At 52.6% G+C, this 22,911-nt stretch overlaps 1 protein-coding gene across 1 annotated transcript in view; it reads left to right on the top strand.

Moving 5' to 3' along the window:
- Positions 1–22,911, top strand: part of SNTG2 (syntrophin gamma 2) — a 351,728-nt gene that overhangs the window by 238,430 nt on the left and 90,387 nt on the right. Inside the window, exons 10-11 of the mRNA XM_054245265.2 lie at positions 13,680–13,809; positions 15,807–15,845. Of these exons, the coding sequence (XP_054101240.2) occupies positions 13,680–13,809; positions 15,807–15,845 (169 nt within the window). The remainder of the gene's footprint in view (positions 1–13,679; positions 13,810–15,806; positions 15,846–22,911) is intronic.

Raw genomic sequence — 22,911 nt, 5'->3', positions numbered from 1 at the left:
TGATGGAAAGAGAATAATCCCATTCTGCTTACGTCTCTACAAATGCCCAGTTCTGTGGCACGTGTCCTACTCTGCAATAAGACCTGGATGTCTCTAAGTCTTCTCAGTAGCCAGTGCTGCCTTCAGCACCCTGCAATCCCAGTGGGGGTGTCTTCTGTGGTGCCCAGCCCTGGGCCGCCCCCTCCACGGGGACATAGGTGAATCAGGGTGTCCTGTAAGGCTCCCATGGATCCCCTGCTGAGTGAATGAATGACTGTTTATTGTAGCTTTCCTGAGTTTGCTCTGATAGAGAACAAGGCTGCTGATTGATGGATGCACTGATGCCCTCCGCACCCAACGGATGTGCGGAGCAGCTCTGAGTCCTTCTCTGGGTAGAACTGCATCTGTGCTTTCTTTCCTGGGAATTCAGAATCGCTCTTGAGAAATCATTGATCAGTGCTGTTCATTCCACATCTGAGTCATTCTCCGGCCCGCTTCTCCAGGCTCCATTATGCCTTCTCTGGGTGAGGGGTCCCCACCACACTGTGTGACACTGCTTCTGAGATTCCCTGGGTGTTCTTCTGTCTCTGTGTCTGTCTCTGTCTCTCTGTTTTTCTGTCTCTGCCTCTTTCTGTCTGTCTCTGTCCCTCTTTCTCTATCTCTGTCTCTGTCCCTCTGTCTCTGTTTTTATCTCTGTCTCTATCTCTGACTCTATCTCTGTCTCTGTCACTGTCTCTGCCTGTCTCTGTCTCTTTCTGTCCCTTGTTCTCTGTCTGCAGCCCCTCAGTCGAGTATCTTTTCTTTTCATCTCCGAGTATTATTCATTTTTCTCATTTTAACTGTAGGGGATTAGTGCCCTGTCTAGGAAAAGATACTGCAAAGTCTGCTTTTGGACATTAAGATCTTTACTTTGTATCCGAGCGAGATAAATTCATAACAAGTTGTCCGCTTTAAACATTAATTTTTCTTTCCTTTGTGTGTGGAGATGTAATAGACTCTCAGGGTTTGTGATGAAAATGAACAGGAAAGGCTTTTTAAGCTGAGGAGCTGAAAGGCTGGAGGAGCTGAAAGGCTGGAGGAGCCGAATGGCTGGAGGAGCCGGATGGCTGGAGGTGCCGGATGACTGGAGGAGCTGAAGGAGCTGAATGGCTGGCTAGAGGTGCCGAAAGGCTGGAGGAGCCGGATGGCTGGAGGAGCCGGATGGCTGGAGGAGCCGAAAGGCTGGAGGAGCCGGATGGCTGGAGGTGCCGGAAGGCTGGAGGTGCCGGATGGCTGTAGGTGCTGAATGGCTGGCTGGAGGTGCCAAAAGGCTGGAAGAGCCGGATGGCTGGAGGAGCCGAAAGGCTGGAGGTGCCGATGGCTGGAGGAGCTGGATGGCTGTAGATGAACACAGAGCGTAGTGTGATGGAGGGCATTTCCCTGGCCTGCCTGCTGCCCAGGTGCCGATCCTGTGTCTCTGCCAAATGTGTCTGATTCCTCAGTGCATCCTGGGATCCCTGCACTCCCAGCCCTACACCCATAGCTGTGGCCAGAGTCATTTTACCACAACCCTCTCACCTGGATTTCCTGGCACCCTCCCCCTTACAACTAAACATGAACCAAAGTCACTGAGTTTTCCTGCCGCTGAAAGAAGAACTATTAGTGACATCATTCAATTGGACCAAACTAATCTTAAGCAGGGAGGAGCCAAGAGTGTCTGGTGGAATGAGTGGATGGAGAACGTTCTAGAGGCACGAGACCTCCGGGGTGTACTTGGCCTTGGCATGCCAGTCTGGCTCTGAAGGACTCGTTTCAGTCAGCATGGGCTGCCATAGCCCAGTTCCACAGATGGGCAGCCTTCCACAGCATCATGCATCCCTCAAGCTCTGGAGGCCATAGCCCAGGTCCACAGAAGGGCGGCCTTCCACAGCATCATGCATCCTTTAAGCTCTGGAGGCCACAGGCCAGGTCCACAGATGGGCAGCCTTCCACAGCATCATGCATCCCTCAAGCTCTGGAGGCCGTAGCCCAGGTCCACAGATGGGCGGCCTTCCACAGCATCATGCATCCCTCAAGCTCTGGAGGCCGTAGCCCAGGTCCACAGATGGGCGGCCTTCCACAGCATCATGCATCCCTCTTCATTAGGTAAGAACTGAGGTTGTGAATTGGAGACTGAGTTCTTCATAAAGCTCACATGTCTGTGTGTGTGTGTGTGTGTGTGTGTGTGTGTGTGTCTGCCTTTACCATTTCCGGCCGTATGAATCACCTTGGGAAAATGGGTTGATCTACATAAGCCTCCATTTCCTCATCACTAACATTATAACAACAGGACTTTCTTCATAGGATGATCGTGAGGGTTAAAACCAGTTCAGCTTAAAAAGTAATTTACACAGTGTTTATTACATTTATGAATATATGTCAGCTAGTTCCTTTATCCTGGTTATAAATGCAACTGTTAGTAATCTATATGTTGTCCTTCCTCATTTCTCCCAAAAGAATTAAGTATTTAACTTCAAAGATGCATGGAGGAGCTTGAAAAGAATCAGGACACTTTTGTGAAAAGGGCCTAAGAATTCTTTGCCCATCGTTGACCTGGTGTAAAATTCACAGCAGAAAAGCAGAGACAGGAGGAACCCAGCATGGGATTGCTCATCCTGTGTGTGGTGCTCTCTTGAGATTGGCTTTTACTGCTTTTGTGCTTCCGTAAAGCCCATAGCACATGGTTAGCAGGAACCACGGCTGGGTGGCTCTCTCCGCTAGTGCTTCTGCCACTCAGTCCTGTGATCTCCCAGCTTGGGGCGAAGCTCCGCTCACGTCTGCGCTTTAGAGCCGGTGGCAGATACTCGTGGTCATGGACCGTGAACTACCCACGTTCACATGTGTGCTTGGAATGTGAGCTTGACATTTAAAAATATGGCCCTCTTCAGACCAGCAAATGTGGACTGCAAGGCCTGCTCTGGCCCTGTTCTATCCCGTCCCTGCTGCAGGTCCCTGCTTGGGGGGAGCACCTCCCTCTCACCCATGCCTCCTTCAGCACAGCTGTCATGGTCCACGCCTGCACACCAGGCCTCTCGCCCCCGGGGGGACCTCCTCCCCTCCTCCAGGCTTCCTTTGAGCAACAAGTCTCTACATTTTCCCACATTACCTAGAAATCACTGCTGTGTCCTGGCCCTGAAACACCTGGCTTTAGGAAGCTGTGGCCTCAGGGGTCAGGAGACACACGGACAGGAGCCGACTACTGTCGGGTTTGAGTGCATGATGGCGGCTTCTGCTGCTCGGCAAATTGTCAGGTGTGCAGCCTCCACCCATGTTCCATGTGATATTCCAGAAAGTTTTTGCTGTTGATTCATGCAGGCTACCAGGATACAGGCGTTCTGTTCCAACATCGAGGTTTTATTCTTTGAAATGGAAAAAGGCAGTAAAGATCAGTGAGGAAGCACAGACGCGCTGTGGTGGATTGATGACCTGCTGCTATATCACACTCAGCCCGGAGGACAGACAGCGCGAGCAGCCAGGGTCAGAGGGATGTGCCCTGGAAACTCGGGTGTCTGGGGGCCGGGACTCACGAGCGGTTTACAGAGAAGAAGAGGCCGATGAGAAGCTGAGAAGATTCAGGGACAGTTCTGTGAGCAATGCCTTCGCCTGCATGAAAAGTGAGATGCTGGAGTGATCACAGGTCACCCTCACAGGTCACCTCTGTCCTGCCTTCATCTGGATGAAAAGTGAAGTCTCATTATGATCACAGTTGTAATCACAGGTCATCCTCTGTCCTGCCTGTTGCTAGGGGTGGCCCATCTGGGTGCTTGAGGCCAATTAGCTGGGCTTGTTTGATCTTGGATAACTGAGACGCAGCACTGAGGCCCCAGATGCTGCCTGTGCTTCCCGAGAGTCAATGCAGATAACGATTCCACCGTGCAGGCAGCGCCGCGCCTGGGTCCCCGGATCCCGCCTTACGGGTAGCACAGTGGCCCAGTCAACAGCGTGGGGACCAGAGACTCCCATGCTTAGGAGCAGTCCCCATACTCAGCCATTCGGCCCAGCCAGCGGCACAAGCCCCACTACCATCCTGTACCCTGGGCAGGTGAAATGTCAGTGCCTCTTCCATAGGATCACTGCAAGGGTGAGACAGACCCAAAACAAATTACTCAGGATAGAGCCCGACACAAAGCCCGCTGGTAATAAGCGATGGCCTGTAGGCCTCTGTTGTCACAGATATTGCTGCCACTACCATGTGTGAACAGCTTGTACAATCAGGTGACATGCCGGGCAGCGTGGGTGTGAAAAGCAGCACACGCTGAAGTGCCATACCCCACTCATGCTGGCAGGTGGTCCCTGGGGAGAGAACGAGCATGAGTGGGGAGGGGAGAGAACGAGCATGAGCGGGGAGGAGAGTGAGCAGGAGCGGGGAGAAGGAGCAGGAGTGGGGAGGAGAGTGAGCAGGAGTGGGGAGGAGAAGGAAGAGGAGTGCGAAGAAAAGGAGCAGGTGTGGGGAAGAGAAGGAGCAGGAGTGGGGAGGAGAGTGAGCAGGAGCGGGGAGGAGAAGGAGGAGGAGTGGGAAGAGAAGGAGCAGGAGCAGGGAGGAGAAGGAGGAGGAGTGGGAGGAGAAGGAACAGGAGTGGGGAGGAGAAGGAGCAGGAGCGGGGAGGAGAAGGAGGAGGAGTGGGAAGAGAAGGAGCAGGAGCGGGGAGGAGAAGGAGGAGGAGCGGGGAGGAGAGAGCAGGAGCAGGGAGGAGAAGGAGCAGGAGTACACACTGAATGCACACACCCCAGCCATGGAGCCTCTCCTTTACCTCCCTTCGTTCCCTTCTCACAGCACAGTAGCATGAGCCCCTGGAATGCCCGTTGTCAGATGAGGGAACCACATAGCCAGCGTGGCGGGGAGTGGGTGGGGTCAGTCCTCCCAGCGGATGCAGGCAGAGGGTAGTGAAGAGACCACCTTCCCGTGACGAACCCGGGTGCTGGAATCCTGCTGGGTGTTCTCAAGCATTTGCTCACGCGCGCCTGCTGTGTGCCAGGGGGTTTAGTGCTGGCTGTAGTGGAAAGAACAAGGCGCAGGACACCGGCTCTGCTGAGGCCTGCAGCAAGCACGCAGGCTGCGAGGGCCCCAGGGCAGGGGGCACGGACATGCGCAGCATCCCCGCAGGCCACCTCCTGTCCTCCCCTTCCACAGGGAGGCTTCAGGGATTCCCGGGACACCTCACTCGAGTGCCCCACACTCTGGCCTTGGCATGGCCTGCATGGGGCCTCCGACCTCTCCTGCTTCTGCAGTGCTGCTCGGGGAAGTGAGGGACTCAGAAAACCCAAACCCTACCCTCAGGGAGCAATGGGAAGTAACAGAGAAGGGCGAGGAGGTGCTCTCTGAGACACCACAGAGAAATTATCTGTCTTTTTCGGACCTGTTGAACTTTTCTGTCTCAAGTGAATATTTTATTTGTGCTGTGAATTTCTGGTAACAATAACTTCTTTGTTTTCAAGACAGAGTGTCACCCAGGCTGGAGTACAGTGGCACGATCTCCACTCACTGCAGCCTCCACCTCTCGGGTCCAAGGGATTCTCCTGCCTCAGCCTCCCGAGTAGCTGGGATTACAGACATGCACCACCACACCCAGCTAAGTTTTGTATTTTTAGTAGAGATGGGGTTTCACCATGTTGGCCAGGCTGAGCTCGGACTCCTGACCTCAGGTGATCCACCCGCCTTGACTTCCAGAAGTGCTGGGATTACAGGCGTGAGCCACTGTGCCCGGCCCACAGTGACTTTTTAATAAACAAATTAGTATATAGTTCCTGAACTTAAATAAGCCTTCTTTATGAATATCTAATATGCAATATTTAGAAATGCCACTGCATGACAGAGAAGTAGAAAGAAAATATTTCTCTAAATTGTACTAAACATAATATACAGAGACAGTTTTGAAATCAAATATGCGAATGAAATTTCAAGATTTTTCAAATTCTGAAGCATACAGAAGTTTTCTCTTTTTGCCTTGTGAGTGCTCAAATTTTCAGTCATGAGCTCAAATAAACACACATGTGCACACTCCTTATTTTCCAAAGCATGAAGGCTTAAAGTTAAGCAAAGAAAACAGGCATGTGTGCAATGTTCCCTTTCCTCCCTGTTCCCACAGGTTCAGAGGGCGGTGGTGGCCAGAGCCGACAGGGCCGGACAGGCTGTGCTTTTACGGATGAAAGCCTGCTGGGTTAAATTTTGTAAGGTCTAAGGAATTTATTCTTTAAAAACTATACAGCCTGTTAAAAGGATGACTTACACATTTTGGCTTCCCTTTCTCTGTCACTGAAGCTTTCACCAGCAATTAAGGGTCAAATGTTAGTTACTGAATCCCACAGTGCCCGTGAGGCAGGAGGCTGAAGAGCGGTCGTGGGTAGCAGACATAGCAGGGGCCTTGCTTTGGGGCTTTGGTCGGAACTGATAATGCTGTGTGATTGGTTTCTGCTGAAGCAGATATTTGATGAAGGGTCCAATCTGTTTAGGTGTGTTTTGTGAGGGAAGATTCCCAGAGGTGTGGGCAGGATTCGGAGGCCTTTCTGGATGTGGCCAGGAAGAGCACAGCAAAGGCAGGCTGTGTGGCCAGACACCGTGAGAGCTGTGTTGTGGGGCTTTTCCCAGCAGGAGCCGCAGAGTGCAGGGTAGAGGCTGGCACTGAGCCCGCAGTCCCGTCCTCCACGGGAGGTGCAGGCCCGAGCTCTGAGCGTCAGTTCCTAACGTCCTGACACATTACCACGTCTGCTCTGAACTTTATTAGAATACGTGCATTTCTGTTAGCCAAAAACTGTGAATTGATTCACTTCCTAGAGTATGAAACTCTACTTTCAGTTTTCTCTTTGGAATTCAAAACTTCTCTAAAGCACACAAGGAAACGCTGGGAGGAGGGTAGACTTTTCCAAAGTGTGGGCATGGGCAGTGCTTGACTTCCCTGCGGACGGCAAGTGTCTGGGAGCCACTCAGGTTCTTCCTGGGTAACCCCAGGGTGCCGAGCACTCTGCAGTCACTTGGTGTAGCTTTGCTTATGGCAGCTTCCTACAGTCTCATGCACGGCCCTCAAAGAGCAGGTCAGCTCCTGAGCAGCAGATGCTCTGTGAACTTTAGCTCTGACAATGACCGTGGCCACATGAACACCGTTCTAAAAAGCCTGAGCAGCCACCATCAGGTGGGTAGAGAGGCCAGTTCCATCTGTGAGCCGCAGGGTGGGGTGTGTGAAACTCCGGGGTAACAAAGGCCCAGAGCAGCCCGCATGAGGCAGGTAGAGAGGCCAGGTTCCATGCGTGGAGTGGGCAGAGAGCCCAGGTTCTGTCCATGAGATGGGTAGAGAGCCCAGGTTCTGTCCATGAGGTTGGTAGAGAGCCCAGTTTCCATGTGTGAGGTGGGTAGAGAGGCCAGGTTCCATGCATGGCGTGGGTAGAGGCCAGGTTCCATCTGTGAGGTGGGTAGAGAGGCCAGGTTCCATGCATGGCGTGGGTAGAGGCCAGGTTCCATGCATGGCGTGGGTAGAGAGGCCACGTTCCATCCTTGAGCCACAGAGCAGGGTGGGAGGCCTGAATGCCCTGCCTGTGAAACTTGGGGAAACAAAGGCCCAGAGCTGCCGTGCCGTCCTGATCTTGCACCCAGCACGAAAGCCGATTGCATGATTTACACTGGTTAACTGGCTTCTGTAGCAATAAGCCAACAGTGAACCAACAATAGGCCCAGCTGTGAACTTCCTTTTCCCATTTTATTAACATGTTAGTATCAGCCGTCAACATCTTTGGTAGTTCTGTTCACTTCATATTTAATTTTTATTGCTTTTTTTGGCAAATTGCAGACTAGTAGTGTTTATTGGTACTTATGGGCTTACAAATAACTTTGTTTAGCTTATCCCATCTGTTTCTCTCAGTATTTCTGTTTCGTGGTGTAGTCGGCATTTGAAGCCCATCATAAGGGCAAGAGAAGCTGAGCTCAAAGGTCAGACATCCAGCCTGCCTCGTGCAGCTAAGGCACGAACGTGCCTGGACTGCAGGTGCCTCTCTCTTCTGTCTGCTCCTCCTGTGTGGCCGCGGGGCTGTGAGCCTCAGGGAAGCACATTCACTGCCTCAGGTGGCAAAGCTGATGGTCTCTCCCAAGACCACAGCAGTGACGAAGGGTCCCTCATGGAGCCTGGGTCCCCCGTCTCTTCCCCACATCTTATTCCCACTACATCAGTGACACTGCAAACATGTGAAGGCAGAGCGAGTCAGGACTCAGGACTCGGATTCCTTCTCACCACGGGCTTTACAGGATGACCACAGCACTGAACATACTGAGAGCGCCAGTGTTGTCTCCCATGCATTTGGTGTATATGTCGCCAACTCCGAGAATCAGGAAATGCCAACTCCCTGAGAAGAGTCTTCAACACCTGTGAGCTGGAGCCAAGCAGGGACCATGCGTGTCCTTCACACACCCTCACACATTCGACCAGACTTCCTTGCTTAATGAGAGGTAGGGACCCCTGCCTCATAGTGCCCCTGGGTCCCTGCAGGCCCCACCGGGCCTCCCTGATTCATGAGAAGTGGGACCCCCCCCACCCGATGCCACCCCCGGGGTCCCTGCAGGCCCCACCCTAGTCCTGCTGGCTCCAGGCAAAGCTGCCTGTGGCCCACATTGGCCCCACCTCCTGCTCCTCCCCAGGCCTTTGGAGAAGAACAGGCTCTTCTGAAAGAATAATAGCATAGAGCTCTGAGATGGGAACACGAGAGGGTGGGACACAGGGACCTCTTGAGGATTCTTCTAAAGTCTGTTTTTGGTTTGAGAGTTGGTTGGCCAAGGGTATTATATACAAGACTGTTCACCACGGTGTTCACTGCTGAGTTGTGTGCTGTGTGTGTCCTGTAGCCCCGTGTGAAATGTGCCTGAAAATGATAGTCTCCAACCTGTACATGTGGGGAGCCAGGGGGCGTGGCTGCTGTCCCTAACGATCTACTTGACCCAGCTGTTTATTTACCAGGAGACTAAGGTCAGCCTTGCCTCATGTATGTCACACCGGTTAACATGAGCAAAGGAGAGCTGACGGCAGTGAGCCCATTTTTGGCTGGCACTTACTTTAACGAGAATTAATGGATACCCGGACGAAAGTAGAGGTATCAGTCTCCACATGTAACAAGCACCTAGTTCATGTGAAATGTTGCACAATGTGCCTAAAATCGTCTCCCAGCATTTTAAAGTGTAAGACTAATTTATTAGAGCGGAAACCCAGGGATCAAAGCCCTGAGGGAAGCGATAGATCCTGAGGTTCAGGTGCTCACAGGGAAGACCAGGAGAAAAGGTGATGAGGAAGGCTCTGGAAGGCGGGGGCGGAGCTGCCTGCCCCTCCCCTCGAGGGGGACCTGCTTTCTCGGCTTCTTCCCCTCTGTGGCTCCACCTTCACCTCCACCTTCACCTCTGCCCTCTTGCGAAGTCACGGTATCTTCTTCATCACCATCAGGTATAATGTCCGATGTAAGTAAATAAACCTCACGTTCTGGTTCAAGAAACGCCCATTAGGATGAGAATGGCCCTAGTCAGGGGTGCCTGCTTTTAAAAAGAATGATTTATAAAGTAGCAAACTCTCGTCTGATACATGTGGCCCAAAACTATGCAGAACCGTGTGATACCATCTCTGTTTCCTCCCCCTCCTCCTCCACACGCCTCCTCCTCCACGCGCCTCCTCCTCCACGCCCCTCCTCCTCCACGCCCCTCCTCCTCCACGCCCCTCCTCCTCCACGCCCCTCCTCCTCCACGCCCCTCCTCCTCCACGCCCCTCCTCCTCCACGCCCCCCCTCCTCCACGCCCCCCCCTCCACGCCCCCCCTCCTCCACGCCCCCCCTCCTCCACGCCCCTCCTCCTCCACGCCCCCCCTCCTCCACGCCCCCCCTCCTCCACGCCCCCCCTCCTCCACGCCCCCCCTCCTCCACGCCCCCCCTCCTCCACGCCCCCCCCTCCTCCACGCCCCCCCCTCCTCCACGCCCCTCCTCCTCCACACGCCCCTCCTCCTCCACACGCCCCTCCTCCTCCACGCCCCTCCTCCTCCACGCCCCTCCTCCTCCACGCCCCTCCTCCTCCACGCCCCTCCTCCTCCACGCGCCTCCTCCTCCACGCGCCTCCTCCTCCACACGCGCCTCCTCCTCCACGCGCCTCCCCCCTCCTCCACACGCCTCCCCCCTCCTCCACACGCCTCCCCCCTCCTCCACACGCCTCCCCCCTCCTCCACGCCTCCCCCCTCCTCCACGCCCCCTCCTCCTCCACGCCCCCTCCTCCACGCCCCCTCCTCCTCCACGCCCCTCCTCCTCCACGCCCCTCCTCCACGCCCCTCCTCCTCCACGCGCCTCCTCCTCCACGCGCCTCCTCCTCCACGCCCCCCCTCCTCCACGCCCCCCCTCCTCCACGCCCCTCCTCCTCCACGCGCCTCCTCCTCCACGCCCCTCCTCCTCCACGCCCCTCCTCCTCCACGCCCCTCCTCCTCCACGCCCCTCCTCCTCCACGCCCCTCCTCCACGCCCCTCCTCCTCCACGCGCCTCCTCCTCCACGCGCCTCCTCCTCCACGCCCCTCCTCCTACACGCCCCTCCTCCTCCACGCGCCTCCTCCTCCACGCCCCCCTCCTCCACGCCCCCCCTCCTCCACGCCCCTCCTCCTCCACACGCCTCCTCCTCCACGCCCCTCCTCCTCCACGCCCCTCCTCCTCCACGCCCCTCCTCCTCCACGCCCCTCCTCCTCCACGCCCTCCTCCACGCCCCTCCTCCTCCACGCGCCTCCTCCTCCACGCGCCTCCTCCTCCACGCCCCTCCTCCTCCACGCCCCTCCTCCTCCACGCGCCTCCTCCTCCACGCCCCCCCTCCTCCACGCCCCCCCTCCTCCACGCCCCTCCTCCTCCACACGCCTCCTACACACCCCTCCTCCTCCACGCCCCTCCTCCTCCACGCCCCTCCTCCTCCACGCCCCTCCTCCTCCACACGCCTCCTCCTCCACACGCCTCCTCCTCCACACGCCTCCTCCTCCACGCCCCTCCTCCTCCACGCCCCTCCTCCTCCACACCCCTCCTCCTCCACACCCCTCCTCCTCCACACGCCTCCTCCTCCACACCCCTCCTCCTCCACACCCCTCCTCCTCCACACGCCTCCTCCTCCACGCCCCTCCTCCTCCACGCCCCTCCTCCTCCACACGCCTCCTCCTCCACACCCCTCCTCCTCCACACCCCTCCTCCTCCACACGCCTCCTCCTCCACACCCCTCCTCCTCCACACCCCTCCTCCTCCACACCCCTCCTCCTCCACACGCCTCCTCCTCCACGCCCCTCCTCCTCCACGCCCCTCCTCCTCCACGCCCCTCCTCCTCCACACGCCTCCTCCTCCACGCCCCTCCTCCTCCACGCCCCTCCTCCTCCACACCCCTCCTCCTCCACACGCCTCCTCCTCCACACCCCTCCTCCTCCACGCCCCTCCTCCTCCACGCCCCTCCTCCTCCACACGCCTCCTCCTCCACACCCCTCCTCCTCCACACGCCTCCTCCTCCACGCCCCTCCTCCTCCACGCCCCTCCTCCTCCACACCCCTCCTCCTCCACACCCCTCCTCCACACCCCTCCTCCACACGCCTCCTCCTCCACGCCCCTCCTCCTCCACACCCCTCCTCCACACGCCTCCTCCTCCACTCCCCTCCTCCTCCTCCACACGCCTCCTCCTCCACACGCCTCCTCCTCCACACCCCTCCTCCTCCACACCCCTCCTCCACACCCCTCCTCCTCCACACCCCTCCTCCTCCTCCACACGCCTCCTCCTCCACACCCCTCCTCTTCCACACCCCTCCTCCTCCACACCCCTCCTCCACGCCCCTCCTCCTCCACACCCCTCCTCCTCCACACCCCTCCTCCTCCACACCCCTCCTCCTCCACACGCCTCCTCCTCCACACGCCTCCTCCTCCACACGCCTCCTACACACCCCTCCTCCTCCACACCCCTCCTCCTCCACACCCCTCCTCCTCCTACACACGCCTCCTCCTACACACGCCTCCTCCTCCACACCCCTCCTCCTCCACACCCCTCCTCCTCCACACCCCTCCTCCTCCACACCCCTCCTCCTCCACACCCCTCCTCCTCCACACGCCTCCTCCTCCACACGCCTCCTCCTCCACACGCCTCCTACACACCCCTCCTCCTACACACGCCTCCTCCTACACACGCCTCCTTGCCTAAGAAAGCAGCGACGGCGCCCATATTTGAAACATGAGTGAACCACCATTTAGTGAGGACTTTTTAAGAAATGTGTTTGCTCTGTTTTGTTTTGTTCTGGATTTTATCTTCACTTAGCTGCTTGAGACCATAGAGGTCTTAGGGTCTTATAAATTGATAAGCATTCTTTTTTTTTTTATTTTTATTTCTTCTCTCTCTCTCTCTCTCTTTTTTTTTTTTTTTTTTTTGAGATAGGGTCTCACTCTGTTGCCCAGGCTGGAGTACAGTGGCATGATCTCAGCTCACTGCAACCTCCACCTCCCTGGTTTGGACAATGCTCATGCTCCAGCCTCCCGAGTAGCTGGGACTACAGGCATACGCCACCTTGCCCAACTAAATTTTGTATTTTTAGTAGAGATGGTATTTCACCATGTTGGCCAGGCTGGTCTCAAACTCCTGACCTCAAGCGATCCACCCATCTCAGTCTTCCAAAGTGCTGGGATGACAGGCGTGAGTAACCACACCCAGCCAATATGCTCTATTTTCTTAAGAAAAAATGCACAGAAGTGTACAAGACACTTCTCTTTTGCAAATCAGTGTATGTAAAGTACGTTTTTAAGAGATGTTGCATGACGGGAAGAGCTTCTCAGCTGGAGAGAGTTGGTTTGCTCTTGTTGATAATTTGCCATAATTGGGTTCTCAGCCAGCTGAGTGTCACGGAGCAATGGAAGGGGACCCCGAAGCTCCTCCGTCAATCGGAAGCACGTATAATACTAGAGAACGGTGGATGATGAGTGTGGAGGGCACCTGGGCTGCTCCAGCCTCCCCATCAGGAGTTTGAAATGCTCCATCAAAAGAGTCTTTGAAAGAACTACCACTAAGGATTCTGGAGACAATAACTCCAAAATTTCAGAAGCAGCATTCTTTCCCTGATGAATTGCTTTTCATATTTCTTCAAATTAGAAGTAGTTCCTAAGGGAATTGGAGGTTTGGCTGTGGTCTCAGTGAGCCTGCTGGCTGTACAGAGGCACCTTAGAGGGTGGTGCAGTTGCCCCGTGTCCTGGTCCGGGGAGAGCCCTGCTGTGTAGCCGCTTGAAGCTGACAGAAGTGGGCCCACTCCCCTCGGTCACCCCGTGTCCTGGTCTAGGAGAGCCCTGCTGTGTAGCCCCTTGAAGCTGACGGAGGTGGGCCCACTCCCCTTGGTCACCCCGTGTCCTGGTCTAGGGAGAGCCCTGCTGAGTTGCCGCTTGAAGCTGACAGAAGTGGGCCCACTCCCCTCGGTCACCCCGTGTCCTGGTCTAGGAGAGCCCTGCTGAGTTGCCCCTTGAGGCTGACGGAGGTGGGCCCGCTCCCCTTGGTCACCCCGTGTCCTGGTCCAGGGAGAGCCCTGCTGAGTTGCCCCTTGAAGCTGACGGAGGTGGGCCCTCTCCCCTCCGTCACCCCGTGTCCTGGTCTAGGAGAGCCCTGCTGCGTAACCCCTTGAAGCTGACGGAGGTGAACCTGCTGCTTTCCCCTCGCCACGGGCCTCCTGGACAGCTCTCTTTCTCCCCAGGTGGAATGCATTTGAGGTGCTCGCTCTGGACGGAGTCAGTTCTGGGATCCTCCAGTTTTACACGGCCCAGGACGGCGCCGACTGGCTGCGGGCGGTCTCGGCCAACATCAGGGAGCTGACGCTTCAGAACGTGAGCACTATGTTTCTGAGTCTCTGCTGCTGCTCATTCGTGCATGAAAAGTAATTGAGACATCTTATTTCTGAGGATTTATGATTGACCCTAGACAGAAAAACATGTACTTGTTTCAGTGTGTCAAATCTGACCAAATATATTAAAAATCAAGCAGTGCGAAAGTTTCCAAATCAGAGTGTGGCTGTCCCGGAGCTGGGAATTTCCCTCCTGGTTTTGTCTTCCTCCTCCCCCTCTGCCTCCATCTTTCCCTCCCTTCCTCTCTCTTTCTCTTCATGCACAAATAGCTGTGTGTCATAATTTTATATTTTACCCAAGTGCATTGATGCAAAGTGACATTTTGAGTTGGGGGAACCTAATTGGGTTAAAAGTATAATTCCTCAAAACATTATGAAGATTCAGAAAAAAGCATAATTGAGCAAAAACATCACTTCTTAAATTTGTACTGCAGTCCCCCAGAAAAGAAAACATGTTCTGTCCTCCATAAGTGATATGTTTGATATTAAAAGTCAACAGGACGTTTTAAAACTAAATGAAATGAAAAGAGCTGGGGTGGGAGCGATGACCCAAAGGCATGGGCGTTCCCTGGACTGGTGGGTGTCTGGACACGGACCTGGAGCCATGGCCACAGCCCCGGAGATGGTGGCAGGACTGGCCCTGCCTAGAGGGTCCCTGGACCGGCCTTGCTGTCCTTGTTCCCTCCCAGCTGACTTGCCCTGTAATTGCACCCCGATTCCTGCTCGTTCAGGCACAGCTGGAGGCTGCAGAGGCTGGGTCCAGCTTGCAGACTGACCAGGCATGGCCCGCCCTGCAGCGGACCCGCCCTGCCCGGCCCCACCCACCACCCCACCTCTCCCTTGCAACCTCCCTTCTTCCTGTGGCTGCTAAACAGATGTTAACCTAACCGGCAAATTAGAACACTGTGGGAAGCAGCAATGTGTGAGATTCCTCCCTGAAGACCCCGGGGGTTTCCTTTCTGTAACCATCATGGAAGCACCAGCACCTTCCTAAGACTGTGCTTTTCAGACACGACGCTTTAAATTCCAAAGTGATCTGAAGGAAATGAAAGGGGAGAAGGTGCTGCTGGACTCACAGTTGCAGAAATGCTTGTGACAAGGAGGGCCCTTCAGTCCTGTGTCGTTTTACACATCACCCCTCATAGGCAGAGCAGAGAAGTCAGACGCCCCAACACTTCAGAATGGAAATGTGGGCTCCGAGCCGCCTCCTGGCTGTGGCTGTGGCTGTGGGGGTTATGATGCTGCACCTCCACTTCCTCACTGGTGAAATTTGGGAAAACAGCATCTACCTCTGTAGGGCATTGGGAGAACTAAAAAAAAGGAATATATTGGCCGGGCACGGGGGCTCATGCCTGTAATCCCAGCACTTTGGGAGGCCGAGGCAGGTGGATCGAGGTCAAGAGATTGACACTATCCTTGTCAACATGGTGAAACCCCGTCTCTACTAAAAATACAAAAAAATTAGCTGGGCATGGTGGTGCGTGCCTGTAATCCCAGCTACTCAGGAGGCTGAGGCAGGAGAATTGCCTGAACCCAGGAGGCGGAGGTTGCGGTGAGCCAAGATCGTGCCATTGCACTCCAGTCCGGGTACCAACAGCAAAACTCTGTCTCAAAAAAAAAAAAAAAAAGAACATAAATTGTGATAACCGTAACTGCCATCACAAGAAGACTGGCCGTCAGGTCATGTAGAGCAGAAATCATGTCCTCACTTTCTCAGGTGTTGAAGTTGAAGCATCTGCTCTCCCATAACTTCACTCACATAAATGCTGATATTTGAAAAAGAGTAACTGAAGTGTGCTGCTGAGGTTTGGCTGCTGCCAGGTTTGTATGGCCTCTGGCTAGGTTTTCAGAGAGGAAACGTGCCATGGAAGAAGCCTGTTTCCCAGGACAGAGCCTGGCTGACGACTTCCAGCTGTCGCTCAGGTGAGCCGTCCTGGCGCTGGTGGCCGTGGCACTGACCCCTCTGCCTTCTCTCCACAGATGAAGTTGGCCAACAGATGCTGCTCTGCTTCCGACCAGGTACGACCTGCATTTTCTGCTTCACGGTGTAACAAACCTCAAAAAGCCATCTCTTTGTTGTTTTGAAATTCGATCTGGAAATGTTGATTGGAAAACGTTAGCACGTTTCAGACTGCGTGTGGTGGTCTCTGCCCTCCCTGTTATTCTGCAAAACTGCTCTTTATATGGGGAGAGCCCAAGTCGTTCTGCTCTCCGGTGTACAGGTGGCTTCTCTACCGGCAGCTGTGTTTTGTGAGGAGTCACGACTTGAACGATGACATAGATGTGACTGTTTAAGCTGAGAAGGGTTTTGTGATGACACACCGCGTAATTTGAAATGTTAGGCATTATGTTATTTTCTTAAATAAAATCCTTCATAGGAGAGCTTTGTTCTTAGGAGGGTTTGACCCAGTGGCTGTTACTGCAGGTGGGTAGGATCAGTTTGTTCAGCTGGAGCCCAGCGCCCTTACAGAGGCCTGATTCGGGGTCACTACCTTTGTAGCCACCCTCAGCTATTCGGAGGCCTGATTTTCTGCTCACTTCCCAGGTCTGTGAGTACTTAGGAAAAATCTATTGCAGTCAAGCTGTTTGAATATCAGATAAATCAGCTTTCACACCACTGTGTTATTCTTCTGTTTCGTTTATAGTAAACTAACAGTTTAGCTTATAATGTAAGGGAGTATCTTATTTATAGTCATTCATCTGGTTCTACCTCTTAGGGGCTTAAGGAAGCACGCATTGTAGCCTCAAGTTAAGAAAACTGAGAAAAATGTGTACTGCTTTAAACAGTGCACAAAAAACTTTAAACAGTGCTTAGCAAGGATATTTGAATCCATGACGGAAGACTTCAGAAGACCAGGTCCCCTGCCTATCAAATATTTACTAAAAGAATGGGGAAAAAAGGTCAAGTGTGGTGGCTCGCACGTGTAATCCTAGCACTTTGAGAGTCCAAAGGGGACGAATCACAAGATTAGGAGTTCAAGACTAGCCTGACCAACATGGTGAAACCCCGTCTCTGCTAAAAAGAAAAAGAAAAATAAATTAGCTGGGCATGGCAGGAAGCGCCTATAATCCCAGCTACTTGGGAGGCTGAGGCAGTAGAATTGCTTGAACCCAGGAGGCAGAGATTGTGGTGAGCCAAGATTGGGACATTGCACTCCAGCCTGGGCAACGAGAGTGAAACTCTTGTCTCAAAAAAAAAAAGAAAAAAAAAGTGGGAAATAGGGCCGTGTTTTAAATGAATCCTCTCTAGTCAGCATGTCTCGATTAGAAAAGACACACTAGTGGTTCTTCTGAATCTAACTTTTATCTCCTTTAATATTCTAAATTTATTATCAACTATTTTTGTTTACATAGATATTTTATGATTAAATCTTCAAAATAATATAGGATTTGTTTTATATTCTTATACATAAAATGTCACTTTCCTACTATGTGCTTTCAAAACAAAAGTTCTCAAACTTCTCCACAAAGTACGTATCTCTCTACAGTTCACATAGGAAGCGTTTTCTCTCCATCTGTTTTTCGGGGCTGGTGGACAGTGGGCAATGTTTTGCTATAGTCTCCATGAATAATTTATCATTTGAAATTGCATTTTATTAACACATTCAAAGTCAGCAAAATGACTCCTGAGATCCTCTTTAAGGTAAACCCGAGACTCTTCCCAGGTCTGAGGAGGAGCCACAGCTTCAGGTATTGCTCCATGTTGGCTGTTGCCTCTGCTTCTCGGTGTGTTGGTCAGGAGGGCAGTGACCTCTCCCGATCCTCAGAGGGGTTTTCACCTCGCAGACAGATCCTTGCTGCTAAGCAGTGATGTCCGCAAGTGGAGAGCCTGCATGGCAGTCGGTGAAGCCCACACGTGGAGAGCCTGCGTGGCAGTCGGTGAAGCCCACACGTGGAGAGCCTGCGTGGCAGTCGGTGAAGCCCACGTGTGGAGAAGCCCGTGTGTGGAGAGCCTGCATGGCAGTCGGTGAAGCCCGCGCGTGGAGAGCCTGCGTGGCAGTCAGTGAAGCCCATGCGTGGAGAGCCTGCGTGGCAGTCGGTGAAGCCCATGCGTGGAGAGCCTGCGTGGCAGTCGGTGAAGCCCACGTGTGGAGAAGCCCGTGTGTGGAGAGCCTGCGTGGCAGTCGATGAAGCCCGCGCGTGGAGAGCCTGCGTGGCAGTCGGTGAAGCCCACACGTGGAGAGCCTGCGTGGCAGTCGGTGAAGCCCACGTGTGGAGAAGCCCGTGCGTGGAGAGCCTGCATGGCAGTCGGTGAAGCCCGCACGTGGAGAGCCTGCGTGGCAGCCGGTGAAGCCCACGCGTGGAGAGCCTGCGTGGCAGTTGGTGAAGCCCACGTGTGGAGAAGCCCGTGTGTGGAGAGCCTGCGTGGCAGTCGGTGAAGCCCGCACGTGGAGAGCCTGCGTGGCAGTCGGTGAAGCCCACGCGTGGAGAGCCTGCGTGGCAGTCGGTGAAGCCCACGTGTGGAAAAGCCCGTTTGTGGAGAGCCTGCGTGGCAGTCGGTGAAGCCCGCGCGTGGAGAGCCTGCGTGGCAGTCGGTGAAGCCCACGCGTGGAGAGCCTGTGTGGCAGTCGGTGAAGCCCGCACGTGGAGAGCCTGCGTGGCAGTTGGTGAAGCCCACGTGTGGAAAAGCCCGTTTGTGGAGAGCCTGCGTGGCAGTCGGTGAAGCCCGTGCGTGGAGAGCCTGCGTGGCAGTCAGTGAAGCCCGCGCGTGGAGAGCCTGCGTGGCAGTCAGTGAAGCCCACATGTGGAGAAGCCCGTGTGTGGAGAGCCTGCGTGGCAGTCGGTGAAGCCCGCACGTGGAGAGCCTGCGTGGCAGTCGGTGAAGCCCACGCGTGGAGAGCCTGCGTGGCAGTCGGTGAAGCCCACACGTGGAGAACCTGCGTGGCAGTCGGTGCAGGCAACACGTGGAGAGCCTGCGTGGCAGTCCGTGAAGCCCGCGTGTGGAGAGCCTGCATGGGAGTGCGCAGTGTTTATGGATTCAGAGAATATGCTGGACTTTCATAGCTGTCCTGGAATTACTTCTCATGTTGGAAAGAGCGCTGCTCTGGAAAGGAAAGCTTGTTATTTTTCCTCTGAATGCAATCCTCTTTATCATCAACTCACAAGGGAGAATGATGAAATAATGGTTCAGGGAAATGTAAAACCTGTAGGAGCACAGCTCCCAACACAGCACATCGAAGGCCGTCTTCCGGGGACCTCCGAGGCCGTGGGCAGCCTTGTTTTTGCTTCATCTCAGTGAAATTCTGCCACGTAGTAAACCTTGTGCGTGTCACATTGATCTTGGTGTCCTGATTTGACAAAGCAAAAGGCAAACTCTGGACCTAACCCCAACCAAACCCTTGTCTGGTGTTATAATTTTAACAAATTCACACGTGAGGCTAAATTCTTTATCTGTAGCATAAGAAATTGTACTGGGTAGTTTAAGGTTCTTTTTGTTAAAAGTTCTGTACAACCCTGAGTTTACTTAGAGGCTTGGAGTAGTACATTTGGAGTTTACTTAGAGGCTTGGAGCCCGCATGTGGAGAGGCTGCGTGGCAGTCGGTGAAGCCCGCACGTGGAGAGCCTGAATGAGAGTGCGCAGCGTTTATGGGTCCCAGAGCGGAGCTTCATTATGTCGGATGAAGAACTGTCCCTAATGTTCCCGATGGACTTTTGGCGGAGGTCGGTTTCATGTCTTCTCGAAAGCGGTGTGCTTTGTGCAAACGTTAGCAGTTTAAATCTAAGACATTAGGCCCTTTAAAACAGAAAGAAATTTTTTTCTCACTCTGAACAATTAACAAATAATTGTGAGATAATTGTTAATGTGAAAACTGTGAATTTTGTGTGAAAAAAATTTATGTGGAAAGATAAATGTGTTTAACAACCACCGAAATTGCCAAACAAAAACAAATAAAAATCAGAATTAGGAGAACGCTGCAAAAGGCAGAAATGGATACGTTTTCAGACTCTCACATATGGCATACGATAACCAAACAGTTTGTCCTACAAACCGGAGCACTTTTGTGTGGGACAAAGACCAACCTGGAAATAATCCCAAGGCAATTGCAAATGGACATACGTTCACCCCAGCAAACAGCAAGCAGCCCAATCGCTCTCCAAAGTACATTTATTTCTGAATAACCTGAATTTTAATTTAGGTGGATACTGATGCCTTAATTGCCAAATATCCCTGATCACTGCAGAAAACCCTAAATAACACAGGTAATTCTGGCTTTTTCTAGCTCTAGGAAAAGAGCAGCGGCATGTTATCATCTGGTGGGTGCTTAGCTAATTATCTTGACTGATCAGGTGAAAAGAAAAGGACTTTCTTATAGAAATGGGATCAGAAAACATGTTTCTCTGGTCTAATGGTTATGACTTCTCGGTTTTATTAAGGTGGTACACTCAGGAAGATGTTTCTAAAAGTATAATACACACTTCTTAGAACATGTAATTAGAAAATTCATAATGTAGAAAATAAAATTAGCTTTGCTTAAAATTACCAACTGCATGTACCTAAGAAAGATTCAGAAAGCATCTGATGTTTCTAATAATAGTAAAGCTATAACGTGTTTCTTTGCTAAATCTAGCATAACTCAATTACATGTGGGATTTAAACTGACATCCAAGGGATATTTCAGATTCCTGACAGTCTATTGTTACCATCTGGCCCAGCAGTAGCTTTCATTCAGTCCTTAGCATGTAACTCTCCTGAGCCTCGTGCCAAACACTGTGTCGGCCCCATGCAGAAAAGAAGAAGAACCCAACCCTGCCCAGCCCAGGGTGGAGAAAGCACAGCCCTGGGGAAGGGAGGTGTGCGCGCAGCTCACTGGGCCTCCTGGGTCTGGGGGCTTGGATTGCACCTGTACCTGTGGCTCCTCAGAAACAGAGTAACTCCTACTGAATCAGAATGAGACAGTAATTCCATCTCTTGATCAGGTTCTCCTGAAAGAAGGCTTGCTGCTGCCATCCTAGAAAAAGAATCCCAAGTTCTCTATTTTACCCAAGATTCAAGAATGTACATGTTCCACCTTCTACTTACCCCCAATGTACTGCAATGGAATCAGTCACCCACACACCTCTCCTCTGTGCTCACATGTTCCTGAGGGTCACAGCCCTGTCTTAGTTAAGTTCCTTCATGTCAGTTTCCTATTCGTAGCTTCTCCCTTGTGAAATCTAAACTGCAGTGTTTGATTAAGTGGTTCGTGAACAGAAAGAGGAAGATCGGGGAATCTTGACAGCATGTGAACATATGATTTTAAAATGAAGGAGGTAAAACCAGCAGAGTTTGCCTGCCCTACAGGCAAGAGAAAAACATGACTCTAATTCTCTCTATCCCATATGAATCTAGTTAGGCTTTGACCCTTAGAATGTCTCACCAGAAGAAATATTTGTTTTACAAGTTTTGAAGAATCTCAGACCTCATCTTCAGGGCCCTACACAGAGGGGGATGTGGAGGCCATTTCCTCGTTTTTTTGTTGTGTTCTTTTTTCTGGATGTGACTATTCTCTATCCCTGCCTCTTACTAACTTCGTGATTTGACAAGGATCTTGGTGTGACTCCTCATAATATGGCGTCAAACCAGACTTGTGCCCGCTGCTGATTCTTGAGTTTGCGATAATATAGGACTCAAGCAATTTCCTACATTCTGTAGAAATTCGGGTTCCACAGTTTGATGCTAATCAGTAAAAGAAAGATCCTCCACTTAGCCATCCTGACAAATACAATAAACTTATTTTTGCCTGCTGCAATTACCCAGCGGCCAGCTGCTCCTGAAGATTTGGATATGGGCCGCGTGGTCATCGTTGCTTGTGAAAACTCATCCGATACGGCCTCCTCAAGAGCTTCAGCAATGCACTCAGGTGCGCGTAAGTGGCCCGGGCAGCCTGCTCAGGGCCGTGCGCCTGGTCTTCCTGGAATGTGAACTCTTTTCTGGAGGAACAAACTGCCAGCATGGTATTCTCTTCATGACTGTGTAGAATACGCCATGTTTGCCGTTACTTGTTTTTAGTAACTGTGCTTCCAATGACTCCTATCTTAAACTGTACAAATCACTGCACCTGTGCAGTAGTGAGTTAGAATTAATCACACATTGAATTCATGTTAATTATGGAAACATCAAGCATCTGCTAAATTAGCTAGAAAAAATGCATTTTAAATGGAGATTTTTATGATTTACATAATGTAAATGCTAGTGTTATATATAACCCACAAAAATATGTCTATGTGACCCAACCAAACAAAAAAGGGGAAAACTCTATTGGGTATTTTTTAAATAATCTGTGAGTTTGGTTTCAAATTCAGAAGGCACTGGAGGAGTAAATACATTTTAGTGGGTTTCGCAGGATCCGAATGTCCTTGGCCTTTGCCCCAGCTAGTGCCTTAGGAGGAGCTTCCTACGGTACACCGTTAAATTCCCACAATTCTCACATGAGATCTGTAACTCCACCCCATTTCGTGATGGAGAAAGAGAGCCTTGGCAGTGTTAAATGTGCTTTGCTGGAGACGGTCTCTGGGAAGTAAAGTTGTCTTGTGTTATGACAACATTAACACCACACACCAGTGTGGTTCCTGAGCCTACGTGGGACGCAAGCGTATCCCATGAGGGACTTGGAAGTTCGTGATCCAGTGAAATATTTGGGTTACTTCTAAAAGCCCTGTAAATCCGGAACAGTCAAGAAAGACCAGATTAAAACATTTAATACATTAGGCGATTCATTTTCAACACTGAGAACCATGAAGAAGTCAGCAGTTCGGCTACAGCGCCCCCACCCTGTAGGACACTACTAGAAATTTTCTTTCCCATTGCTAGAAATACTGTTTGTAGAAATCCAATTCTGTCGTCCAGCATCTCGACTTCCCAGGAAGTCTTTCATTGAGCTTAAGAGTAAAGACTGTCTGGGGTTTCGCAAGTGAATAACGGAAATGGGATGCGCCTCCCTGGAGTCCGTGCTGGCTGTGACTGGGCTTACCTGGGCGGCTCTGGCAGAGAGCACTTTGTGGGTGTGTGGGGCATGCACACTTGAGGGGTGTCCAGGTCCCAGCTGGTTCTCACCTTTTAATACCTCATAAGGGTAGGGTTAGGGATAGGGTTAGGGTTAGGGTT

Source organism: Callithrix jacchus, chromosome 14 (genome assembly GCF_049354715.1).
Source record: "Callithrix jacchus isolate 240 chromosome 14, calJac240_pri, whole genome shotgun sequence".
Classification (NCBI taxonomy): domain Eukaryota; kingdom Metazoa; phylum Chordata; class Mammalia; order Primates; family Cebidae; genus Callithrix; species Callithrix jacchus.
The sequence above is the reverse complement of the archived record's forward strand: the minus strand, read 5'-3'. Positions and strand labels throughout refer to the sequence as shown.